Below are 25188 nucleotides of genomic sequence, written 5' to 3'. Positions count from 1 at the left end.
ATAAAACACACTGACACAATCAGACAGTCACTAATTAAGGTAAATTTGAATTGAAACAATACTTCATAAATGTCAGTTAATTATATCATTCAATTCAGATTTATTTGTATAGCGCTTTTCACAATACACATCGTTTCAGAGCAGCTTTACAGAAAATACACGAGTCCACATTACAATTTACAGTGATCTGTTATCAGAGGAAACTGTCTAAGTTATGTATTTCAGAATATACAAAATCACAGTTCGCTAAAAAATTATTAATTTAAACAATGTAATAATTTAAGGCAGAAACAATGAGCTCATTGAAGTAGTGAATACTTGTTTGTTAACAAATGATTATGACATTTAGAAAAATGTAGCACTGGTGTAAACCAAGGTAAACCAATGTTTTATATTTTTTATGTTCCTTTTTTCCTTTTTTTGATGTTTCATGAAATTATTTGTGCTTCATAGTCATTTTACTGTTGAGTTATTGTAGTTTGTGTGCAGTTTCCCATTGTAACAATTTCAATGTGTGTTTAATGAACCGTATATTATTCACTGTATATATTATTATTTTGGGGCCATTGCAGTTGAGAGCTGCTAAATCTGTTATTCCTCACTCTGAGTTTATCACACAACATTATCATCTTTAAAGGGATACTCCACTTTTTTGGGAAATAGGCTCATTTTACAACTCCCCCAGAGTTAAACAGTTGAGTTTTACCGTTTTCGAATCCATTCAGCCGAACTCCGGGTCTGGCGGTACCACTTTTAGCATAGCTTAGCATAGATCATTGAATCGGACAGGGCCATTAGCATCTCTCTCAAAAAAATGACCAAAGAGTTTCGATATTTTTCCTATTTAAAGCTTGACTCTTCTGTAGTTACATCGTGTACTAAGACCTTGTACGCTCTTAAATTCGGAAGGTTCATAACTAAACCAGAACACAAGAGAATTGTGTTACTTGATAATGAATGAAGCGATGCTATTCGGTGTATTCTTTATATACAGTATGGACTGAAGGTCGATGTCAAACAAGCTTTCATTCTGTCTCATACTGAACAGTTTTGTCTTTACGAATGGAAGCCTGTCACTTCATACATATGAAACGCTTAGTTTATTAATTATTTTTTATTGTGAACGTGTGACTTTGACTCCTCCTGTTTCCTCCAAGCAGAAAGAACTTCATCATCCTCCATTTCTTGGGCCAGCCTTGCTCTCGCTCTCTGCTTGATCTGAGCAATATAAGCCGACATCTCCTCGTCGTCCTCCTCTTCCCGTCCCGGTTTACCCGTCCTCACAGTCTCACTGTTCTCGTGTGACTTCTGCTTTGCTGAGTAGCTCTGATAACTGGTCCTCTCCTCGTCCTCGGATCCAGCATAAGATCTCCTGGGTCTGTAATTAGCAGCTTCACTCAAGCCGTTGTACGAAGGTGGGGATCTCCGAGATCGATCGTTAAACTCCGGACTGGGATCTCGACTCAAGTCCATGTCAGCATCAGCCCGATGCCTGGATGCGAATCTTGAGGAAAAGCTATACTCCTCTTCTTCTGCTTCCACTGAAACTGAGCTCCTTCGGCTCGGGAAGTCGAACTCCGAGGGTTCCTCGATCCCGTCGTACGACGGCCGAGACATTCGCAACGGCTCGGCGTCTCCATCATAAGGCTTCGGTTTGCTCGGAGGAGGTCTTACGTTTTTGAGCCACTCATCAACACTGCTGTTGCTGGTGAGGTTCCTGGCTGAAGCCGGGAGGTTCAGGATTCCTGAACGCCCATAATCTCTTTTAGGTTTGGGTTTCTGAGAGGAACGCGCTGCCAAATCCTCAAATCCATTGGATTTTCCAAGATCGGCTTCATCTTCATCGTCCTCCTTTGTTTTTTTCTTCTTGTATAACGTACTTCGCTTGTTGTCCTCTGCGATCTTCTTCACCTCATAGGATGCCATCTTGTCCCGCATATCAGACTTGAGTTCTTTCTCCATGGTGTCCAGTTTGTGAAGGTTCACCTGGTCTTGGAAGAGACTGTATAGTGGGACACTGGTCGTAGTAATCTTGCTCCTGCGTGATCCCAACCCGGATACCGAGGAGAGGTTCGATGAAAGCACGGATTCGGCTCTCCCGCCAGACCGCACGGATTCGGCTCGACTCCGGGAGAGAACGCTTGAAGACGTGGATCCGCTCAACACTGAGGCTTTCTCATCATCTGCTCCTCGTGCCGAGACTCCCAGACTGAACACCGATCCCGCTCGGGAAGGGCCGAGACTCGCTCCCATCAGCATCTCTGTTTGCTTCTGCATGAGAGTCTCATTGACCACGTTGGCTATCCAGTTTTGGATGTTGGCGAGGTTCACCATGGGCTCTCCGTTCGGACCCATGACCGGAGCCGGAGTAGGAGGCTCTTGGGGAACTGGGATCTGGGATCGAGTGCTACGCCCTGACAGCACCGAGGACCTTTCGCTCAGGACTGACACGTTATCGTCTGCTATCGGAAAGGCTCCGGCACAGAAGGCGGACAGTGGGATTACGCTCCCGGTGCTCTCGGTTTCCCATCCGCACACCGACTGGCTCTCCTCCAGTGTTTTCCGTGTGCGCTCCAGAAGCTCCTCTCTGCGCTGACGTCTCTTAACCGTGGCCGTGTCCTCGCCCCGACTCATCTCCACAATCTCATCCTTGTTCTCTTCCCCGCCAAACTTCTTCTGCTGCTTGAGTTTCCAGTTCTGATATGCCGTTAAGTTGACGTCCTCCAATGAGGGAGCGGGCGCTTCCGTCTCAGGCTCCGTTTGCTCCCCGTTATCCGCGTCTTTTTTGTTCCATCCGAACTGAATTCGCTTAATCTTCCATCTTTCCAAAGGTGTCAGATTTTCTTTGTTCTTTTTGCAGAAGTTGTACATGGAGCTGCTGTCGGAGAGCATGCTCTCCACGTCGTCGTCGATCTTCTTCTGGCTGGCTTCGCTGTTGGTGTCCTCGTCGGCCTCTTTGAGCCGGTACCGAGCGGCGGCCTGCTCCTCGATCTCCTTCAGTCGCTGCTTCCAGAGATCTGCGTAACTGCTGGTTGTGGATCCTGAATCTGAAGCGGGTCGACGGGGACGGTGTCTGATCCGTTCCTTCAGCATTCGCACATCTTCGCTGGTCACGCTCTCCAGGTCCTCTGGTTGCTTTCTCTCGGCCAGAGACTCGTTGTCCTCCCCGTCGCACAGAAGTTGGGCTTCCCACCAGTCCTCGTTTTGGTACTTCTCGTTTCGCTTCTGCCACTCCCTAATCATGCCATCAACATCCCCATCTTCATCATCACAGTCTTTCCCAGGGAGCGACAGGTTCTGTGTGGCTTCCTCTATCTCGGGTTTGTTTGGGTCATTGAGAAGTCGTGCTCTTAGCGCAGCGGCTGAAGAAGCCACACTACTCATGACGCTCCCACCATCCTCCTCTTCATCCATCATGATAGAGTCCGCTTTAACCCCGAACATGCTCTCCTCCTCGTCGAGACGAGCCCGCGTGTCAATCACTGAGCACTGGCTGAGGGTGTCGTCGTCTTCATCTCGCTCCTCCATTAGAGTCTCGTTGAGTTGCCGGAGTTGCTTTATGAAACCTTCGTTGGGGTTGATAGGCCGTTTCTTCCTGATCTCCAGCAGTGCCTCCATGATGCTCATGTTCTGGAAGATCATGAGATAAGCAGCAACAAGCACGGCTGACCGGCTTACGCCCATCATCGAGTCCACAAGCACCTTGCCTACGTGAAGGGGAATAAAAGAAAATCATCATCATCATCATATTTGCGCAATTTCATCATATTTGTCACACACAGTGAAAATGTAAATTGGCATGTTAAGCCTCCAACCCCAGCAAGCAATAGCCATCATTTCACCGTCCAGGTAAACTATAGACCCGATATAGTCCGGCTGTGAGTAGGTTAACTATAGACCCGATATAGTCCGGCTATGAGTAGGTTAACTATAGACCCGATATAGTCCGGCTGTGAGTAGGTTAACTATAGACCCGATATAGTCCGGCTGTGAGTAGGTTAACTATAGACCCGATATAGTCCAGCTATGAGTAGGTTAACTATAGACCCGATATAGTCCGGCTGTGAGTAGGTTAACTATAGACCCGATATAGTCCAGCTATGAGTAGGTTAACTATAGACCCGATATAGTCCGGCTAAGAGTAGGTTAACTATAGACCCGATATAGTCCGGCTATGAGTAGGTTAACTATAGGCCCGATATAGTCTGGCTATGAGAAGGTTAACTATAGACCCGATATAATCCAGCTATGAGTAGGTTAACTATAGACCCGATATAGTCCGGCTATGAGTAGGTTAACTATAGACCCGATATAGTCCAGCTGTGAGTAGGTTAACTATAGACCCGATATAGTCCAGCTATGAGTAGGTTAACTATAGACCGGATATAGTCCAGCTGTGAGTAGGTTAACTATAGACCGGATATAGTCCAGCAATGAGTAGGTTAACTATAGACCGGATATAGTCCAGCTGTGAGTAGGTTAACTATAGACCTGATATAGTCCAGCTATGAGTAGGTTAACTATAGACCGGATATAGTCCAGCTATGAGTAGGTTAACTATAGACCGGATATAGTCCAGCTGTGAGTAGGTTAACTATAGACCCGATATAGTCCAGCTGTGAGTAGGTTAACTATAGACCCGATATAGTCCAGCTATGAGTAGGTTAACTATAGACCCGATATAGTCCGGCTATGAGTAGGTTAACTATAGACCCGATATAGTCCGGCTATGAGTAGGTTAACTATAGACCCGATATAGTCCAGCTATGAGTAGGTTAACTATAGACCCGATATAGTCCAGCTATGAGTAGGTTAACTATAGACCCGATATAGTCCGGCTGTGAGTAGGTTAACTATAGACCCGATATAGTCCGGCTGTGAGTAGGTTAACTATAGACCGGATATAGTCCGGCTGTGAGTAGGTTAACTATAGACCTGATATAGTCCGGCTATGAGTAGGTTAACTATAGACCTGATATAGTCCGGCTGTGAGTAGGTTAACTATAGACCTGATATAGTCCAGCTGTGAGTAGGTTAACTATAGACCCGATATAGTCCGGCTATGAGTAGGTTAACTATAGACCTGATATAGTCCGGCTGTGAGTAGGTTAACTATAGACCTGATATAGTCCGGCTATGAGTAGGTTAACTATAGACCTGATATAGTCCGGCTGTGAGTAGGTTAACTATAGACCTGATATAGTCCGGCTATGAGTAGGTTAACTATAGACCTGATATAGTCCGGCTGTGAGTAGGTTAACTATAGACCTGATATAGTCCGGCTGTGAGTAGGTTAACTATAGACCTGATATAGTCCAGCTGTGAGTAGGTTAACTATAGACCCGATATAGTCCGGCTATGAGTAGGTTAACTATAGACCCGATATAGTCCGGCTGTGAGTAGGTTAACTATAGACCTGATATAGTCCGGCTGTGAGTAGGTTAACTATAGACCTGATATAGTCCAGCTGTGAGTAGGTTAACTATAGACCTGATATAGTCCAGCTGTGAGTAGGTTAACTATAGACCTGATATAGTCCGGCTGTGAGTAGGTTAACTATAGACCTGATATAGTCCAGCTGTGAGTAGGTTAACTATAGACCCGATATAGTCCAGCTGTGAGTAGGTTAACTATAGACCCGATATAGTCCAGCTATGAGTAGGTTGGTTAACTATAGACCCGATATAGTCCAGCTATGAGTAGGTTAACTATAGACCCGATATAGTCCGGCTGTGAGTAGGTTAACTATAGACCCGATATAGTCCGGCTATGAGTAGGTTAACTATAGACCCGATATAGTCCGGCTATGAGTAGGTTAACTATAGACCCGATATAGTCCGGCTATGAGTAGGTTGGTTAACTATAGACCCGATATAGTCCAGCTATGAGTAGGTTAACTATAGACCCAATATAGTCCGGCTGTGAGTAGGTTAACTCTAGACCCGATATAGTCCGGCTATGAGTAGGTTAACTATAGACCCGATATAGTCCGGCTATGAGTAGGTTAACTATAGACCCGATATAGTCCGGCTATGAGTAGGTTAACTATAGACCCGATATAGTCCGGCTGTGAGTAGGTTAACTATAGACCCGATATAGTCCGGCTGTGAGTAGGTTAACTATAGACCCGATATAGTCCGGCTGTGAGTAGGTTAACTATAGACCTGATATAGTCCGGCTGTGAGTAGGTTAACTATAGACCCGATATAGTCCGGCTATGAGTAGGTTAACTATAGACCCGATATAGTCCGGCTATGAGTAGGTTAACTATAGACCCGATATAGTCCGGCTATGAGTAGGTTAACTATAGACCCGATATAGTCCGGCTGTGAGTAGGTTAACTATAGACCCGATATAGTCCGGCTGTGAGTAGGTTAACTATAGACCCGATATAGTCCGGCTGTGAGTTGGTTAACTATAGACCCGATATAGTCCGGCTGTGAGTAGGTTAACTATAGACCTGATATAGTCCGGCTGTGAGTAGGTTAACTATAGACCCGATATAGTCCGGCTGTGAGTAGGTTAACTATAGACCCGATATAGTCCGGCTATGAGTAGGTTAACTATAGACCCGATATAGTCCGGCTGTGAGTAGGTTAACTATAGACCCGATATAGTCCGGCTGTGAGTAGGTTAACTATAGACCCGATATAGTCCGGCTGTGAGTAGGTTAACTATAGACCTGATATAGTCCGGCTGTGAGTAGGTTAACTATAGACCCGATATAGTCCGGCTGTGAGTAGGTTAACTATAGACCCGATATAGTCCGGCTATGAGTAGGTTAACTATAGACCCGATATAGTCCGGCTATGAGTAGGTTAACTATAGACCCGATATAGTCCGGCTGTGAGTAGGTTAACTATAGACCCGATATAGTCCAGCTATGAGTAGGTTAACTATAGACCTGATATAGTCCGGCTATGAGTAGGTTAACTATAGACCTGATATAGTCCGGCTATGAGTAGGTTAACTATAGACCTGATATAGTCCGGCTGTGAGTAGGTTAACTATAGACCCGATATAGTCCGGCTGTGAGTAGGTTAACTATAGACCCGATATAGTCCGGCTATGAGTAGGTTAACTATAGACCCGATATAGTCCGGCTATGAGTAGGTTAACTATAGACCCGATATAGTCCGGCTGTGAGTAGGTTAACTATAGACCCGATATAGTCCAGCTATGAGTAGGTTAACTATAGACCTGATATAGTCCGGCTATGAGTAGGTTAACTATAGACCTGATATAGTCCGGCTATGAGTAGGTTAACTATAGACCCGATATAGTCCGGCTATGAGTAGGTTAACTATAGACCCGATATAGTCCGGCTATGAGTAGGTTAACTATAGACCCGATATAGTCCGGCTATGAGTAGGTTAACTATAGACCCGATATAGTCCGGCTGTGAGTAGGTTAACTATAGACCCGATATAGTCCGGCTATGAGTAGGTTAACTATAGACCTGATATAGTCCGGCTGTGAGTAGGTTAACTATAGACCCGATATAGTCCAGCTATGAGTAGGTTAACTATAGACCCGTTATAGTCCAGCTCAAGTAGTTTTTTTGGACAAGTACTTTTTACACTTCTATGTTTTTTGAATACTCTTTCCACCACTGCATTTCGTTTTTGCCAAAATAACTTGCGAGATGTATGATATTCCATCATGTTAGCAAAGTCAACAGTGATTATAAGCTGTTTGGTTTCATTTCTTTGACATGTTCTATGCTAGTTAGCCCACTTATAGTCAAAACTGATTCATTGTCATTTTTGGCCAGCGCATGAGATTGTTGACATCCCATCATGTTACCAATGTCAATAATATCTACAAGATGTAAGTGTAATTTCATGATAATATGGTCAATCTGTAGTCACAATTTAGCTATTAGACGGCCATTAGACGTCTTTTAAATGCAAAATTGCTTGCTGGGACAGGGCCTGCGGCCAACTGAATTTCTCTAGTCTTGGCTCATTAACATTGATGAAATCATGTGACTGGGTGCGCTTGATTATCAAGCTACATCATGACCTAGTTAATATACATGAGCCAAGCTTTCATAAATTCTCTCCCAGAGCCTGATGTCAGGAACAAAATGAGAAGACAGACTACTCATACTCATACAGAACAATCAATGGCAAAACAACCTCCATTAACGGGGAGAGAAATTCTGAACCACATTCAGATCTGATCTTTAATCACCCTCCAGTTGTGGAGCACTAGATGATGAGCGACTACAGTCATTGCAGGGGAAAAGATGATTCAGGTCATCATTCTCTAGCATTCTGCTCAATACTGTCTTTTGTGTTCAGCAGAAGAAAGAAGGTCATGAGGGTCAGTAAATGATGACAGAAAGATCACCTCTAGTGGTTGACCTCTGAACTGCAGCACATGTTGCCCATGGGTTCACTGACCCTGACGCTTTTATCCAAAGCGACTTACAAATGAGGACAGGCGTGTTGATCAGGGTTGGGTTAGAATCTACAGGGATAATTAGATTGTAACGTCAAATCAGATCTATGCAATATTAAGTATTATGAGCTGATGAATGCATTGGAAACTGGAAGTTTACATCCTAATAGTTATTCAAAAACAATAATCAAACACCGTCATGATAGAGAAGACTAAATTAAAGAGAAGCAATCGTTCTTACTGCTAACACTCTTAAAAATTACAGATCCGAAGGGTTTATTTCACAGTGATGCCAAGAACCATTTCTGGTTCCTCACAAACGTTTCAGTGATCAGTTCTTAAAAGAACCATTTTTTTCTTAGTTTGAAGAACATTTTAATAATCTAAAGAGCCGAATGGAAAGATTCTGTGGATGTGAAAGGTTCTTCATGGAACCATCGATGCCGATACAGAACCGTTATAGAGTGTGATCTTAGTTTCTGGCGTGTTCTCCTGACTCGATTCAGATTCTGAAGAGGTTCCTGTATATCTGTGTCACTAACGCTAAAAATAAGCGAGTGAGACATGACAGAGTCCAGGCCGGTGAGTTAATTTGGTATCTTCGGTTTGTTTATCTATGACAGGAACAGTGTGTTACTCACAGATTTGGATGTAAAGTCTTCTGCTACAATTTTTACGCATTTAGCCAAACATTTAAAGAACAAATTGTAACACTTTACAATAAGGTTCATTAGTTAACATTAGTTAATGAATGGACTAACATGAACTAACAATGAGCAATACATTTCAATACAATACAATACATTTAGTTCATGTTAGTTCACAGTGCATTAACTAATGTTAACAAATACAACCCTTGATTTTAATAATGTATTAGTAAATGTTGAAATTAATATGAACTTAGATTAATAAATGCTGTAGAAGTGTTGTTCATTCTTAGTTCATGTTAACTAATGAACCTTATTGTAAAGTATTACCGAATTTTTTTGTTGAAAAACAGACAATATTAACCTCCGACATCATAATGACTAAACAGAACGTTTCCTAAACTCACCCCTGTGTGTCAGCAAAGCATCATCCAGAAACTCGGCACACGAGCGGAAGTGCGGAGAGATGTCCGCGTCGGGGAAGTCGTCCACCTCGATGCCCATGTAGGTGATGTTCATGCCCTGGTAGAAGAGCTCGCCGGTGTAGACGCCGGTGCCGTGACCCGCGTTCAGCACGTGAGTGATGCCGAGGCGTTTGAGACGGCCTTTATTCACAGCCACAGACCTGAAGCAGAGGCAAACATATCAGCCTGTCATTTACTACAGTAAAGCAACAACATTAGACTGATAAACTGATGTTTCACATGTTCCTGTAAAAACAAATTAAAAGAATGATGTGGGTTTAATGCAAATTGTGTCAGAATGTCGATTACTTGTACTTTCATTGTAAAGGTTTTATAAAGGATTTGGTTATACTTTATTTTAAGGTGTCATTGCTACAGTGTAATTATATATTTAAAGGGATAGTTCACCCAAAAATGGAAATTAGCCCATGATTTACTCACCCTCGAGTCATCATTAGGTGTATATGACATTCTTGTGTTCAGACGAACTTATATTATATTTATTATGTTATATTAAGTTATATTAAAAAATGTCCTGGCTCTTCCAAGCTTTATAATGGCAGTGAATGGCTTTTTCTGTTTTGAAGTCCATCAAAGTGCATCTATCCATCATAAAAGTGCATCTATCCATCATAAAAGTGCATCTGTCCATCATCAAAGTGCATCTATCCATCATAAAAGTGCATCTATCCATCATAAAAGTGCATCTGTCCATCATCAAAGTGCATCTATCCATCATAAAAGTGCATCTGTCCATCATCAAAGTGCATCTATCCATCATAAAAGTGCATCTGTCCATCATCAAAGTGCATCTATCCATCATAAAAGTGCATCTGTCCATCATCAAAGTGCATCTATCCATCATAAAAGTGCATCTGTCCATCATCAAAGTGCATCTATCCATCATAAAAGTGCATCTGTCCATCATCAAAGTGCATCTATCCATCATAAAAGTGCATCTGTCCATCATAAAAGTGCATCTATCTGTCATAAAAGTGCATCTGTCATGATAAAAGTGCATCTATCCATCATCAAAGTGCATCTATCCATCATAAAAGTGCATCTGTCATGATAAAAGTGCATCTGTCCATCATCAAAGTGCATCTATCCGTCATAAAAGTGCATCTATCCATCATAAAAGTGCATCTGTCCATCATAAAAGTGCATCTATCCATGATAAAAGTGCATCTGTCCATGATAAAAGTGCATCTATCCATCATAAAAGTGCATCTATCCATCATAAAAGTGCATCTATCCATCATAAAAGTGCATCTATCCATGATAAAAGTGCATCTATCCATCATAAGTGCATCTATCCATGATAAAAGTGCATCTATCCATCATAAAAGTGCATCTATCCATGATAAAAGTGCATCTATCCATCATAAAAGTGCATCTATCCATCATAAAAATGTGCATCTATCCATCATAAAAGTGCATCTATCCATCATAAAAGTGCATCTATCCATCATAAAAAAGTGCATCTATCCATCATAAAAGTGCATCTATCCATCATAAAAGTGCATCTATCCATCATAAAAAAGTGCATCTATCCATCATAAAAGTGCATCTATCCATCATAAAAGTGCATCTGTCATGATAAAAGTGCATCTGTCCATCATAAAAGTGCATCTATCCGTCATAAAAGTGCATCTATCCGTCATCAAAGTGCATCATAAAAGTGCATCTATCCATCATAAAAGTAAAAGTGCATCTATCCATCATAAAAGTGCATCTATCCATCATAAAAGTGCATCTATCCATCATAAAAGTAAAAGTGCATCTATCCATCATAAAAGTGCATCTATCCATCATAAAAGTGCATCTATCCATCATAAAAGTGCATCTATCCATCATAAAAGTGCATCTGTCCATCATCAAAGTGCATCTATCCGTCATAAAAGTGCATCTATCCATCATAAAAGTGCATCTGTCCATCATAAAAGTGCATCTATCCATGATAAAAGTGCATCTGTCCATGATAAAAGTGCATCTATCCATCATAAAAGTGCATCTATCCATCATAAAAGTGCATCTATCCATCATAAAAGTGCATCTATCCATGATAAAAGTGCATCTATCCATCATAAGTGCATCTATCCATGATAAAAGTGCATCTATCCATCATAAAAGTGCATCTATCCATGATAAAAGTGCATCTATCCATCATAAAAGTGCATCTATCCATCATAAAAATGTGCATCTATCCATCATAAAAGTGCATCTATCCATCATAAAAAAGTGCATCTATCCATCATAAAAGTGCATCTATCCATCATAAAAGTGCATCTATCCATCATAAAAAAGTGCATCTATCCATCATAAAAGTGCATCTATCCATCATAAAAGTGCATCTGTCATGATAAAAGTGCATCTATCCATCATAAAAAAGTGCATCTATCCATCATAAAATGTGCATCTATCCATCATAAAAAAGTGCATCTATCCATCATAAAATGTGCATCTATCCATCATAAAAGTGCATCTATCCATCATAAAAGTGCATCTATCCATCATAAAAATGTGCATCTATCCATCATAAAAGTGCATCTATCCATGATAAAAGTGCATCTATCCATCATAAAAGTGCATCTATCCATGATAAAAGTGCATCTATCCATCATAAAAGTGCATCTATCCATCATAAAAATGTGCATCTATCCATCATAAAAGTGCATCTATCCATCATAAAAAAGTGCATCTATCCATCATAAAAGTGCATCTATCCATCATAAAAGTGCATCTATCCATCATAAAAAAGTGCATCTATCCATCATAAAAGTGCATCTATCCATCATAAAAGTGCATCTGTCATGATAAAAGTGCATCTATCCATCATAAAAAAGTGCATCTATCCATCATAAAAGTGCATCTATCCATCATAAAAAAGTGCATCTATCCATCATAAAATGTGCATCTATCCATCATAAAAGTGCATCTATCCATCATAAAAAAGTGCATCTATCCATCATAAAAGTGCATCTATCCATCATAAAAGTGCATCTATCCATCATAAAAAAGTGCATCTATCCATCATAAAAGTGCATCTATCATCATAAAAGTGCATCTATCCATCATAAAAAAGTGCATCTATCCATCATAAAAGTGCATCTATCCATCATAAAAGTGCATCTGTCATGATAAAAGTGCATCTGTCCATCATAAAAGTGCATCTATCCGTCATAAAAGTGCATCTATCCGTCATCAAAGTGCATCATAAAAGTGCATCTATCCATCATAAAAGTAAAAGTGCATCTATCCATCATAAAAGTAAAAGTGCATCTATCCATCATAAAAGTGCATCTATCCATCATAAAAGTGCATCTATCCATCATAAAAGTAAAAGTGCATCTATCCATCATAAAAGTGCATCTATCCATCATAAAAGTGCATCTATCCATCATAAAAGTAAAAGTGCATCTATCCATCATAAAAGTGCATCTATCCATCATAAAAGTGCATCATAAAAGTGCATCTATCCATCATAAAAGTGCATCATAAAAGTGCATCTATCCATCATAATTTACATCATATCAATTCCATCATAAACATTTACTGTTATGTAAGTACATGTAACATATGTATCAGGGACACTGTAAAATAAAGCATTATCAAGGATTTTCTGTGTTAACTGGCATTGTGAGAACCTGTCAGTAAAGTTTTGAACCCGTAATATGAGTGTGTGAACCCATGAATCAGCCGGATCTGGGCCGGATCTGGGCCGGATCTGGGCTGTCTGGGTTCACACACTCATATTACGGGTTCAGAACTTTACTAACTTTACTGAGCCGGATCTGGGCCGGACACTACTGCTGTCTGTGAGGGAAAGTAACCGTGTTTCTCCTCTCGTCACACAGATCCGTGTTCCTGAGACTCACTTCTCTGCGATGTAGACGTTGGGCCAGACTTCATCCACGGGGTTGAACGGAGCCTCGAGCCGGTCCTGGATCAGCGCTCTCTGGATGTCCAGCACACACGGCGTGTTGTAGGGGCTGCGGTCGTCCATCAGGTCCTTCACACGGTTGTACAGGTCCTCCACCATCAGATGCTCTGCGGACTCCAGCATGAGGTCAGAGGTCACCGGCGTCCTCACGACTCTCGACTCCAGCTCTGAGGACCGACAGAGACAACTCAGAACCAGATATTTATACAGCGCTTTTGACAACACAGTAAGTTAGTGAGTACAGTGCAGTACAGTACAGTACAGTAAGTGATGCTGTAAGGTTTCTGCTAAACCAGCTCTTCTGCGCAGACCTTCGCTGATGATCTGCTTGGCAGCGATGGCTGATGACAGATGAATGGGCTCCATGAAGATGCTTTCTGCTTCTGAGCCCGAGATCATGGAGAACCGGTCCGAAACCGTGGAGAAGCGATCGGACATCATGGAGAAACTGCAGGAGATCAAACACACACATGACGTCCGGCTGTATAAAGTGTGTGTAGCTGATGTTTAACAGTGTCTCAGTGTTGGTGTGTGTGTGAACCTGGGAGAAGGACAGCGCAAGTAATGCGACTGAACGAGTTTAACACTCGCGGCTCCATCCTGATCCTCCACAGCACTGATGCTCTCAGCCGACGACGCCATCACACTACACACACACACACACACCGCAGAGAGAGAGAGAGAGAGAGAGAACAACACCAGAACATTGTGATACACAGTCATGATAATAAAGCTCAGTAGAAATTGAAATTGAATTGAGACAGAAAAGTCCAATAGATACAGATAAATATTATATAATACCTTAGCACTAATATAACAAAAACAATAAGGTTTTATAGTTAACATTAGTTCATGTATTAACATTATACATTTGTTAATGTTAATAAAAATACAATTATTCAGTGTTTGTTCTTGTTAGTTCACTGACTACTGTTAACAACTGAGACCTCACTGTAAAGTGTTACCGCATCAAGTTCAGGTTTATTCACATCAATCTAACGGGATGTAGAACTCAAACTATATATACAGTAAACGCTTTAGTTCTGAACATCCAGAAGAGCAGACACTCCAGCTGAATGTGTTTGAGGATCTGAAGACTTTACCAGTTACAACTACAGTCAAACACACAACAGGACACATAAACACCTGACAACAACAGACTGACCGGGCCTGTGTGTGTGTGTGTGTGTGTGTGTGTGTGTGTGTGTGTGTGTGTGTGTGTGTGTGTGTGTGTGTGTGTGTGTGTGAGAATGAGTTTCTATATATAGAGTGTGACAGCTGCAGAGATTCTTCTGGAACAGGGAGGTCTCACACACACACACACACACACACACACACACACACACACACACACACACACACACACACACACAAACACACACACACACACACACACACACACACACACACACACACAAACACACACACACACACACACACACACACACGACAGTATAAGCGTGTATAAAGAGCTACAGAACAATATCTAATACTTGTATTAATACTAATACTAACCCAACTGTGAAAGTTGATGAAGTTCTGCTGACCTGAGAGTCTGAGGCTTCGTCTCCAGCGCTGAGGTCTGCGAGTGTGTGTGAGTGTGTGCGAGTGTGTGTGTGACTCTAAACTTAGAGGTTCCTCACACTCCCACCGGCCCGTGTGACATCATCAGGGGTCTGAGGCCCCGGGGCCCTTAAAGGGCCAGAGCGTTTATCATGACGAACTCCAGCTTGATAGTTCACTGGTCATCACAGACTTTGTTCTGATTTGTCCTGATGACTTTAACATTATTCAGACTAATTCAGTTTTCAGTGCAACTATTTTTTTTATCTCAACCTCATAATTCCTCTTTTTTATTTAAAAAGCTACAAATACATAATTCATCCAGCTGTCAAAAGAGAAACATCTATCTATCTATCTATCTATCTATCTATCTATCTATCTATCTATCGTGTTCATGCAGTTTTTATCACTGTGAGACACAAGATGGCGCCAGTTACCAGTTCTAACTCGGAGCTTCTCGTTTCTGTGTTAATAATTCACCTTCATTTATTTGTGTTTGTGTAAATAGAGAGAGCGCGGATATATATAGACATCAAACAGTACCATTATCGGTATGTAAATAAACTATTGTAACATATAACCCTCACACTATAAATAACCCTAACCCTTACACTATAAAAAAGTTGTAAACACTTAACTTGACGCATGCGCAAACAAACAAATATAAAACTGACTGTTAAATCTCTTAGTGCGGGCCAGTACACACACACACACACACACACACACAGTCTGCCAGACATCTTTCATTTCAAGTATACTGCAGAAATCATCCATCTCACGTCTGTATTATATGTTTGGCCAAATGTATTTATATTTCTATTCGTTTATTTAACGGTTTGTTTAGCTACTACTGTATATATTTGATGTTTTTTGACTCGTCTTTATGTCACATTAATCACGCATAAGTGTATCTTCCTTCTAGACTACAAACATGCAACACTTCCTTTGAACACCAGCATAACCTGCAAGCTGACATACCAGTCTAACCAGTGAACACGTTCCCCAGCACTGAAGCCACAGTCTTCCTCCTGAGTAAATGTCTGTCTGTGCTTCTCCTGCATTCATGTGCTCAAATTAATTTCCTCATTATTTGTTGCGCTTAATAACATTATTTTATTATTTTATTAAGCCAGGGTAAATACAAATTCCTTTGATTAGTGTGATCTGAGGGTCTGTTATACAGGGACATGGATTAGATTAATTTGAAGATTTGAATGACGCTAAGATAGACTTTGATGGGACTGGATTGGATGGTTTAGAGACATGACAAATGAAGAAACTGAAATGAGGGAAAAGTCTATTTGTATGAGGATTGGAGCTGTTTAAAGGCTCCCCATGCGGTCCTGTAGGACTGTAGTGTTCTGGGTGAGATGGAGTGGAATATTGAGTCCACAGGTGTGTGTGTGTGTGTGTGTGTGTGTGTGTGTGTGTGTGTGTGTGTGTGTGTGTGTGTGTGTGAGTTACAGGAATATCAGGTCTGAATAGGGAGGTACTAGTGTCGATCTGGGTTTCCCTCCAGGGAAAATACTCTTAATTTCTGAAATAGAAAACCAAAATTGGTTTTGTTGGCCTGGAATATAAACGGCTTTGAAGATAAACTGTTTACAGGAGGAAAACCAGGTGAGACATCTTAAAGCATCATGAACCCCTTTGAGATGGGAACAGATATACTGCATATCACTGAAAACACTAAAAGCACTCATACATTTGCAATCTTGTGTGTGTGTGTGTGTGTGTGTGTGTGTGTGTGTGTTTGTGTTAGTGTGAATGTATGTGAGAGAGTCTGTGTGTGTGTGTGTGTGTGTGTGTGTGTGTGTGTGTGTGTGTGTGTGAACATAAATATAAAAATATAAAAATAAAGGCTCTTTTAACCAATGGTTTTCACTGAAGAGTGCTTTGGGAAACCAGAAATGATTCTTCTATGGCGTCTCTGTGAAAAAAAAACAACCTTTGGAAACATTATTTTTAAAGAATGAAGCATAAACCACAAAGAAACTCATGATCACACACTGTCTTTCAGCTCACGGCTTTATTTGACCTCATGGGAATGTGATTCTTCCCACAGATGACAAAATATATGACAGAAACAAAAGCTTACAGGATAAAGCACACAAAAATGATCTAATGTACAAAAAGAGTTATAGTTAGAATATATACTGCATTTCTGTGACAGCGGACACATTTATTACTGTATAAATCTCTTTAAATATATCTGAACCTTTCTAATGTGTTTCTGTAGTTCATTTGCAGGTATAAACAGTGTTTTAGGAGTGTTTATGTACATTTACAGGAAAACCCGCATGATTAAAGGCACAGTCACGACACGGTCAACGAGAAATAATTCATTAGAGAGGAAAATCAAGAGGAAATTTTTCTGAAACATGAACTGACACTGAAATGCAAAAAAAAGATAAACAGTGTTGAACAAATAATACAGTGCTTCAGTCTCTCTAATGCACACATATAAAACCATGTGCACACATACACACACACACACACAGCGTCTCATTATGGTAACATTAATATTAATCTCTCTTTATGTATGACACTATTTTATAAAGAGCTCATATGAAACTACTTCAAAGTCAAGAAGAAACAGAGAAAAATAAAACAGCCATTTTTTTTATCACAAAGTGTTTCATATACGGCACTCTTCACGAAAAGGCTACTGAAGTCCTTAATAGGTGTTGAACCTACAGAAAAATATTTTTGTGTCTCAGTACGATTAAAACCCTGATGTGTGCGATAGCAATAACAACTAGAATGTACATTTCCTGAAGAAAATGTGAGTGGGTGCTTGCAGTGGCAAAACTCGCCACTCGGTTGCTAGGATGTTGTACATGATTGCATACGAGCCAACAAGCATGTCTGTACGATGTTGTGGAGCTGAAATATGGCTTCTATATGTTGCAATATGGTTGCTAGGTGGCTCTAAGCAGTTGCTAGGGTGTGAATACACAGTTACCATGGTGATATTTACAGACTGTTTCCCAGCCGAAACAAATGAGCCAACTCCCATCTCTATATGATGTTCTGATGCAGAGATATAGGTCTTGCTAAACGGTTGCTAGGGTACTCTGTTTTGGTTGCTAGGCAGTGGCTTGAGGGGCTACCAATGATGAATATCCAAAGGCTGCTTGTCAGTATGAATGATATAAACAAACTCCCATGCCTCTGTGACATTCAGAATGGAAGATATCCCTCTTTGGATTTTGGTTGCTAAGGTGCTCGACAATGGTTGCTACGGCGTGGCCAGAAAGTGTTGAGGTGATTCATGATTGGCTGTTTGCTGCCCCGAGTCAAACGAGACCACCCTTGTGTTTCTATGACACTTCTATCCGGAGATATCCCTTTGATCTCTTTCAATGGAAGTCTATGGAACTTGTTGCTGAGGTGCTCTAAAACGTTGCTAGGGCGTGGCTTGATAGCTTCACAATGATCCTAAGAGACTGATTGGTCATCTGAGTAAAATGAGCCCGCCCCCTTGTCTCTATGACACTGTGGTCCAGAGCTATGTTCAATACAAAATCCCAATGCAATTTACAATTTGCAATTTTTTTGTAGGAAAAACGCATGCATTTCATGGGCCGTCCTACACCATAGTAAGTCAATGGGAAACTTTGGGATGCTCCTGCCCCCCAGGAGTGCAACTTTTACCCCATTGTGAGGTATGTTCTTACAGAGCCTGTCTGCCTCTTCAAATGTGGCAAATCACACGTTTCTGAGCTCTGACTCGTCAAAGTTTGTCACAATGTTCTATGGGATTTTCTATGGGATTTTTCTGGCCGCTTTTTCGCTCCTGGGGCAAACACCGTACCCCTGATCGCTTAGAAAAGTCATAGCACACCATTCCCGAATAATCCGCATGATTTGACGCCTCATTCGTGGGTCTGTGACAAAAGCTGCGGGAGGAGTAGCACGTCAAACTTTTGGCGGAATAAAAAGAATAATAAGTATGGGCAATAACCATAGTGAGTGCCTTGCCTTTGGCAAACACCCACTAATTAAACACCACAATTTTACAAACCTGATCAAATAAAAAGTACATTTAAAACCTACATCAGAATGTGTTTCAAATTACAGGGTTGCATATAAAGTGTAAATTCAGCTGTTGCTCAAACATTTAATGTGGTTCAGCCTATCTGCTTAATCTTGAGTTCAATAATAGTGAAAGATATTAAAACAAGCAGGATTTGTGTTTCTGATGCTTTAACTCCAGAGTTTGCTGTTTTCATGGAAAGTGCCGAAGTGTGGAAGTTTGTTTCTGACACAGAGTAACAAATAAAAAAAGGTCATTCTGACTTTATATCTCACAATTCTGACTTTTTCTTACAATTGTGAGTTAAAAAGTTTGCGAAATACAAACTCACACTTTCCTCTTGTATTTTTTTTTATTCCATGGCAGAAACAAGTTTCCATAGCGTAGTCTACTAAAATAAAGCCTCAACATCAACGATCGCTTCATTCATGTCTGTGTTTAAGGGATCAGTGTGTAAAACTGATGCGCTAGTGAGACTTTATTGTGGGATCGTGTCGTCCGGCTCATCATCACAACCGTACATTCATGACATCATCACTCGCTCGACGAGCAAACGATGCACCCGTGTTACAACAACTTCTTAATAATTCATCTTCACCCTGATGAGTCTCAGAAACACACTTCTGATCGCTGGCGTTTAGTCACACTCGCTCTCAGTGCGTTTGTTGTGCATATTTTTGTGTTCATGGCTTGTAAATGCTTCTTGTTAACGAAGGCCCGGACGAGGTTATTACCCATCAATCACAGTGAATGAGATCCAGTTCTCTCAGCTGTCCTTAAATTAAAAAAATATTCTTGCATCACATGATTGTTAAGATCTGAGTGTGTGTGTTAGTGTCTGTGAGTGCATGTGTGTGTGTGTGTGTGTGTGTGTGTGTGTGTGTGTGTTTGAGTGTGTGTTTTGCTCCAGATGGTTTCCTGAAATCTGACAGAAGCGCGTTTGGCTTCAACGGCTCGTGTGAGAATCTACTGATAAACATTGAGTTCAGCTGCTGTGAGTGTGTGTGTGTGTGTGTGTGTGGGGGGGGCATATTTAGCTATACTTGTGAGGATAGTAAAACTTGAGATTCCCTACTTTTTGCTGGTCCTCACAAGGAAAACTGATTAATAAACATAATAAAATGTGTTTTTTGAAAATGTAAAAATGCAGAAAGTTTTGTGTGATGGGTAGGTTTAGGGGTAGTGTTAGTGTATGTGTGTGTGTGTGTGTGTGTGTGTGTGTGTGTGTGTGTGTGTGTGTGTGTGATGGGTAGGTTTAGGGGTAGTGTTAGTGTATGTGTGTGTGTGTGTGTGTGATGGGTAGGTTTAGGGATAGAGTGTAAGGGGACAGAATATACAGTTTGTCCAGTATAAAAACCATTACATTACACATGAGTGCGTGGGTCTGTGTGTGTGTGTAATGGGTAGGTTTAGGGGTTGGGTTAGTGTAAGTGTGTGTGTGTATGTGTGTGTGTGTGTGTAATGGGTAGGTTTAGGGGTTGGGTTAGTGTAAGTGTGTGTGTGTATGTGTGTGTGTGTGTGTAATGGGTAGGTTTAGGGGTTGGGTTAGTGTAAGTGTGTGTGTGTGTGATTGTACGCTGCAGGTTCTGAGCGTTTGCTGGTTTGCGCTTAGTCTGATGAATGAGGTATTAAAGGCAGGGCAGCTTCGCTCGGGTCGGTGTCCTTCAGCTCCTCCTTCTGCTTCTCCAACAGCGCCACCAGCTGGCAGCTCTTGTCCTCTTTAAACTGCACGTAGGGTGTGTGTGTGTGTTTCAGCATGTTGGGCAGGTGAGGCACCAGATGAAGCTGCCCGCCGGTCGTCACGCCAGTCACACACGTGTAGAAGTCATGTGACGCCGGCGCGGGGGCGGAGCCTAGAATCATGGAGTAGTCCATGCCTGGGACCGACACGAGCTCGGGGAGGGCGTGGCCAGGGCCGGGCGGGGGTGTGGCTCCCTCGCAGTAGGGAGCGGGGCCACTGGTGCTGTACGGGCTCGGACTGGAACTCGTCTGAAGGGCCGGCGGTCCCTCTGGGCTGGTGACGGGCTCTTGTTCACAGTGAGACGGGAAGCTGTTGGGCGTCAGGGCCGGACCCGAGTCCACGCTCACCTGGTACCACGTCTCCATAGAGTACTGAGGAGACTTATAGCCGTGAAAACTGGAGAAATGACGATTGATCTCATCGAGCTTCCCGTTCTGGAGGCAAATGGACAGAAAGAACAGAAGGTAAAGCAGATGCTTCTTTAATTGAGGTTACTCATGTGGTTCAGAAAAGACATTTCTAATGTTACAAAAGATTAGATTTGATCAGAGATCACTAGTGATGGCTGAATTAAACAGCACTAATAACTCAGTCAGTGGAGTGTAACAGGTTGTGTGGTGTGTGACGGGACAGCGAGACCTTCAGCAGAACCGGTTCAAGCCCTCGGATGCGTGGTTTGGGAATCGGCGGTAAGAGGTACGCTTTGATTCTGCAGGAAGAACACAAACAGAGAAAGACTTTAATGAGAATGTGGAATGAAGAGTTTCTATTTCTTCTTCTTATTTGTTCCTTACATATTGTTTTTTTTCTTATGTATTATTTATATGTTTTGATATGTATTGGTTCATGCACATGGTGTCCCTCAAAGCCAAGAGCAGAACCACGGTTATGTTTATGAAAGCTTGTTTCCACCACAGAATAAAAAAGGTAAATGTGACTTTTAATCTCAAAATTTATTTCTTGCAATTCTGAGTTTATCTAAAGTTCTGTCATGAAACTCAAGATGGCGCAGGCTGACCAGTCCTAAACTCAATCTGCTTGCAAACACATCATTCTCTACAGGGCACAGCTGATTGGTTCCTGCTGTATCAGTAGCCAATGAACTCGCTGCTGAACTTTCAAATATCCCCACTCATCTCCTTCAAGCCCTTTCTTCTGCAGTTGTACCCGCACTTACTTATATCATCAACACATCTCTTCACACTGGTATCTTTCCCACAGTACAGTATTTAGACAGGCTCGGGTAACCCCACTGCTTAAGAAACCCAGTCTAAATCCAGCACATCTAGAAAATTACAGACCGGTATCCCCTCTTCCATTCGTTGCTAAAACACTTGAACGAGTTGTGTTCAACCAATCTCTACCTTTCTCAAACAGAACAACCTCCTGGAAAACAACCAGTCTGGTTTCAAAAGCGTTACTCAAATGAGACTGTCCTGCTCTCGGGTATTAAAGCACTGAGACTCAAGAACAGCTTCCAAATCCTCAGTTCTCATCCTGCTGGATCTGTCTGCTGCTTTTGACACAGTTAACCACCAGATCCTTCTGACAACCCTCACGATGAAGGGCATCTCGGGAACAGAACTCCAATGGTTCAGGTCTTCCCTCTCAGCAGGTCATTCAGGGTGTCGTGGAGGGGTAAGGTGTCTAAGACCCAACATCTAGCTACTGGTGTGGCTGTGCTGGCTCAGTGCTGGGACCGCTTCTCTTCTACATCCACATGTCATCACTAGGATCTGTCATTCAGAAACATGGTTTTTCCTATCTCTACTATCATCTAGCTACTGGAGTGCCTCAGGGCTCAGTGCTGGGACCGCTTCTCTTCTCCGTCTACATGTCATCACTAGGATCTGTCATTCAGAAACATGGCTTTTCCTATTACTGCTACACTGACGACACTCAACTCTACCTCTCATTCCAGCCGGATGATCCGACACGAGCTGCTCGCATCTCTGCCTGACAGACAGACAGACATTTCTTGCTGGACCATCACCTTCAACTAAACCTTGTCAAGACAGAACTGCTTGTGTTCTCGGCCAACCCAACACTGCACCACAACTTCTCCATTCAGCTGGGTTCATCATCCATAACTCCATCAAGGTCAGCCAGGAACCTTGGGAGTTGTGATTGATCAGTTGAACTTCACAGACCACATTACTAGAACTGCAGATTTGCCTTATACAACATTATGAGGATCAGGCCCTTCCTTTTGGAGCATGCTACATAACTCTTTGTCCAAGCTCTTGTTCTGTCCAGACTGGACTATTGCAATGCTCTCTTGGCAGGCCTTCCACTATCACTGTCAAACCTCTGCAACTGATCCAGAATCCAGAAGAGTGGTCTTTGAGCTGAAGAGACGCACGTCACTCCTCTCCTCATAAACCTGCACTGGTTGCCAATCATCTTGTGGTGCATCATCTCAAAGAGACACAGAATCACTTTCACAGACCTTCACCTGGACTGTTCCCTGCTGGAGGAATGACCTGCTGAGTCTTTAGCCATATTCATGAAACTGATGAAGACACATTTCTTTTCTGCAACACTTGACCCATTAATACTAAGACTTACTATTCTATAAATCTATATATTTATATATCTATATATCTATCTATTTTTATATATATATATACTGTATATATGGTCACCGTGATTTTGCCAAGTAAGACATGATCCTGGATCATAATATTTTGTTGATCCTGGAATAACATTCCTGTCCCAAAATGTAGTCCTTAACCTATTCCTACCCTAAACCTAACCCTACCCATAACTTTTCCCTAAAATCAGAGGGAAATGATGGGTGAATAACACTGATGTTGAAGCACCTCACCCTGGGTCTAAGTCTAAACTTGACATAAACTGTAAACTTGTCCCTCAAATCTGATTGGTTGATTGGAAAGTTGTTCCAGGATCAACAACAATGTACATATAAAAAACCGTTCTGTGCTAGACTAACTGGGACTCGTCACGGCACTTGCATATTTCTGCATTATTGTTTGCTTGACTGCTTTTATTGTTCTCCTTATTTGTAAGACACTTTGGATAAAAGCATCTGCTAAATGATTAAATGTAAATGTAATGTAAATAATTGCAACAGCGCACTTTCAGAAACTCTCCACTTTCCCCAGCTCCACCTGTGTAGATACGGGTAATTCATGTGTTATATTGTACAGCAGCGTGTCGTGTGAGTATTGGCAGCAGCAGCGTAGCAGATCTATTCCACCAGGACCAAACATATCAACATTATCATATTCATCACCATCCCAACACTGCGAGAGTTGCTATGACAGCCATATCAATTACGAGTAATACATTTAGAATTGCAAGATAGTAACTACCTTTTTTATTTTTTCATATAAAGAGGTCACTGACCTCTTTCCTCGTGGAATAAACCCAAAACCGATGATGAGGAAGGCCATGATGCCGAGGCTGGTCAGCAGAATGAAGACCAACAAGCGATCTGACACACACACACACACACACACACACACAGACAGACAGATGTTTAGAGCATGAGCTCAACCTTCAGACGTGACAGATGGGTCAATGCCTGTGTGTGTGTGTGTGTGTACCGGACAGAGTTTTGCCGATGACGCTGATGTTGATGGACTCGCTCCATGCGCTCCAGTGTTTGCTGTTTGTGGAGCGGCACCGGACCATGAACTCGTACGTTCCCACCGGCAGACCCAACAAGTCAACATGAGGCTCCCGCAAACGCTCCTTCACCTGTGGACACACACCACACATCCTAAACCTTACTCAAAGAGGCCTTTTTCTCATAAACATTTCTAGAATTATCGTGGAACACTTTACAATACGGCTGCACTAATATGCATTAATTTACCCTTAAATAATGCACAGATAATTATGAGTTAATGTATGGTTCATTAAGAACCAAGAATTTACTAAATAATCTGGCCTCTAAAATTGCTATAAAATCAAAGCCATATGTCTAGCCAAGCCGCTAAAAGGATTTAAAGTACCGATTCCATGGTAACACAATGTCCAATTTCAAAACCATTTTCAGAGGATGAATTTTGAGTGTTTAAGCTTTCGATTGATGCCTAATTGATGAGGATTATGATGATTTATGTGCATAATGGTGCTCCTGTATTGGACAGTGTTCCCAGTTGTTGGCCTAAAAGCGAAGGCCGTACCTTCCATATGTCGGGCTGAGCGAGGTTTCTGTAGCGCAGCTCGTAGACCAGCGTAATCCATCCCTGACGCACCAGAGACGCGATCGGGAACATCCAGGACAGCATGATGGAGCTGCAGGACTCACAGTGACTCTCGTTCAGCATGATGTAGGACAGGTTAAAGGGCCGGTCGGTCTGCACTGCAGACGCAAACACACCAGATCATGATTAATGAGAAACCTGCTTTCCTTT

General features: G+C 41.9%; 2 protein-coding genes across 3 annotated transcripts in view; both read right to left on the bottom strand.

Moving 5' to 3' along the window:
• Positions 1-77: 77 nt before the first annotated feature.
• dusp27 (dual specificity phosphatase 27) lies at positions 78-15101 on the bottom strand. 2 transcript variants are annotated; one of them, XM_084401785.1, is made up of 6 exons: positions 14976-15101; positions 14002-14106; positions 13772-13908; positions 13396-13627; positions 9461-9678; positions 78-3707 (listed from the first exon to the last, which is right to left on the bottom strand). In XM_084401785.1, the coding sequence occupies exons 2-6, from the start codon at positions 14100-14102 to the stop codon at positions 1108-1110; spliced, it is 3288 nt and encodes a 1095-aa protein (XP_084257911.1). In that variant the 5' UTR covers positions 14103-14106; positions 14976-15101; the 3' UTR covers positions 78-1107. The 2 variants fall into 2 exon arrangements, with proteins under 2 accessions (XP_084257911.1, XP_084257912.1); XM_084401786.1 differs by having other exon boundaries at positions 15008-15072.
• Positions 15102-17046: 1945 nt separating this feature from the next.
• Positions 17047-25188, bottom strand: part of crfa4 (cytokine receptor family, class I receptor 4) — a 28886-nt gene continuing 20744 nt past the window's right edge. Inside the window, exons 5-9 of the mRNA XM_084401885.1 lie at positions 24958-25136; positions 24373-24526; positions 24173-24260; positions 21443-21512; positions 17047-21237 (exon numbers count right to left, since the gene is read on the bottom strand). Coding sequence (XP_084258011.1) covers positions 20671-21237; positions 21443-21512; positions 24173-24260; positions 24373-24526; positions 24958-25136 — 1058 coding nt within the window. The 3' untranslated portion in view covers positions 17047-20670. The remainder of the gene's footprint in view (positions 21238-21442; positions 21513-24172; positions 24261-24372; positions 24527-24957; positions 25137-25188) is intronic.

The sequence above is a fragment of the Rutilus rutilus genome, assembly GCF_951802725.1.
Source record: "Rutilus rutilus genome assembly, chromosome: 2".
NCBI classification, from domain to species: domain Eukaryota; kingdom Metazoa; phylum Chordata; class Actinopteri; order Cypriniformes; family Leuciscidae; genus Rutilus; species Rutilus rutilus.
The sequence above is the reverse complement of the archived record's forward strand: the minus strand, read 5'-3'. Positions and strand labels throughout refer to the sequence as shown.

What these genes read in the sequence shown, in the direction of transcription:
- dusp27 (XM_084401785.1), bottom strand. Translation starts at nt 14,102, where the DNA reads ATGGCGTCGTCGGCTGAGAGCATCAGTGCTGTGGAGGATCAGGATGGA. An exon ending in TTGCGCTGTCCTTCTCCCAG is followed by an intron (nt 13,909 to 14,001) that starts GTTCACACACAC and finishes GATCTCCTGCAG; the next exon opens with TTTCTCCATGATGTCCGATC. An exon ending in CAAGCAGATCATCAGCGAAG is followed by an intron (nt 13,628 to 13,771) that starts GTCTGCGCAGAA and finishes GTCGGTCCTCAG; the next exon opens with AGCTGGAGTCGAGAGTCGTG.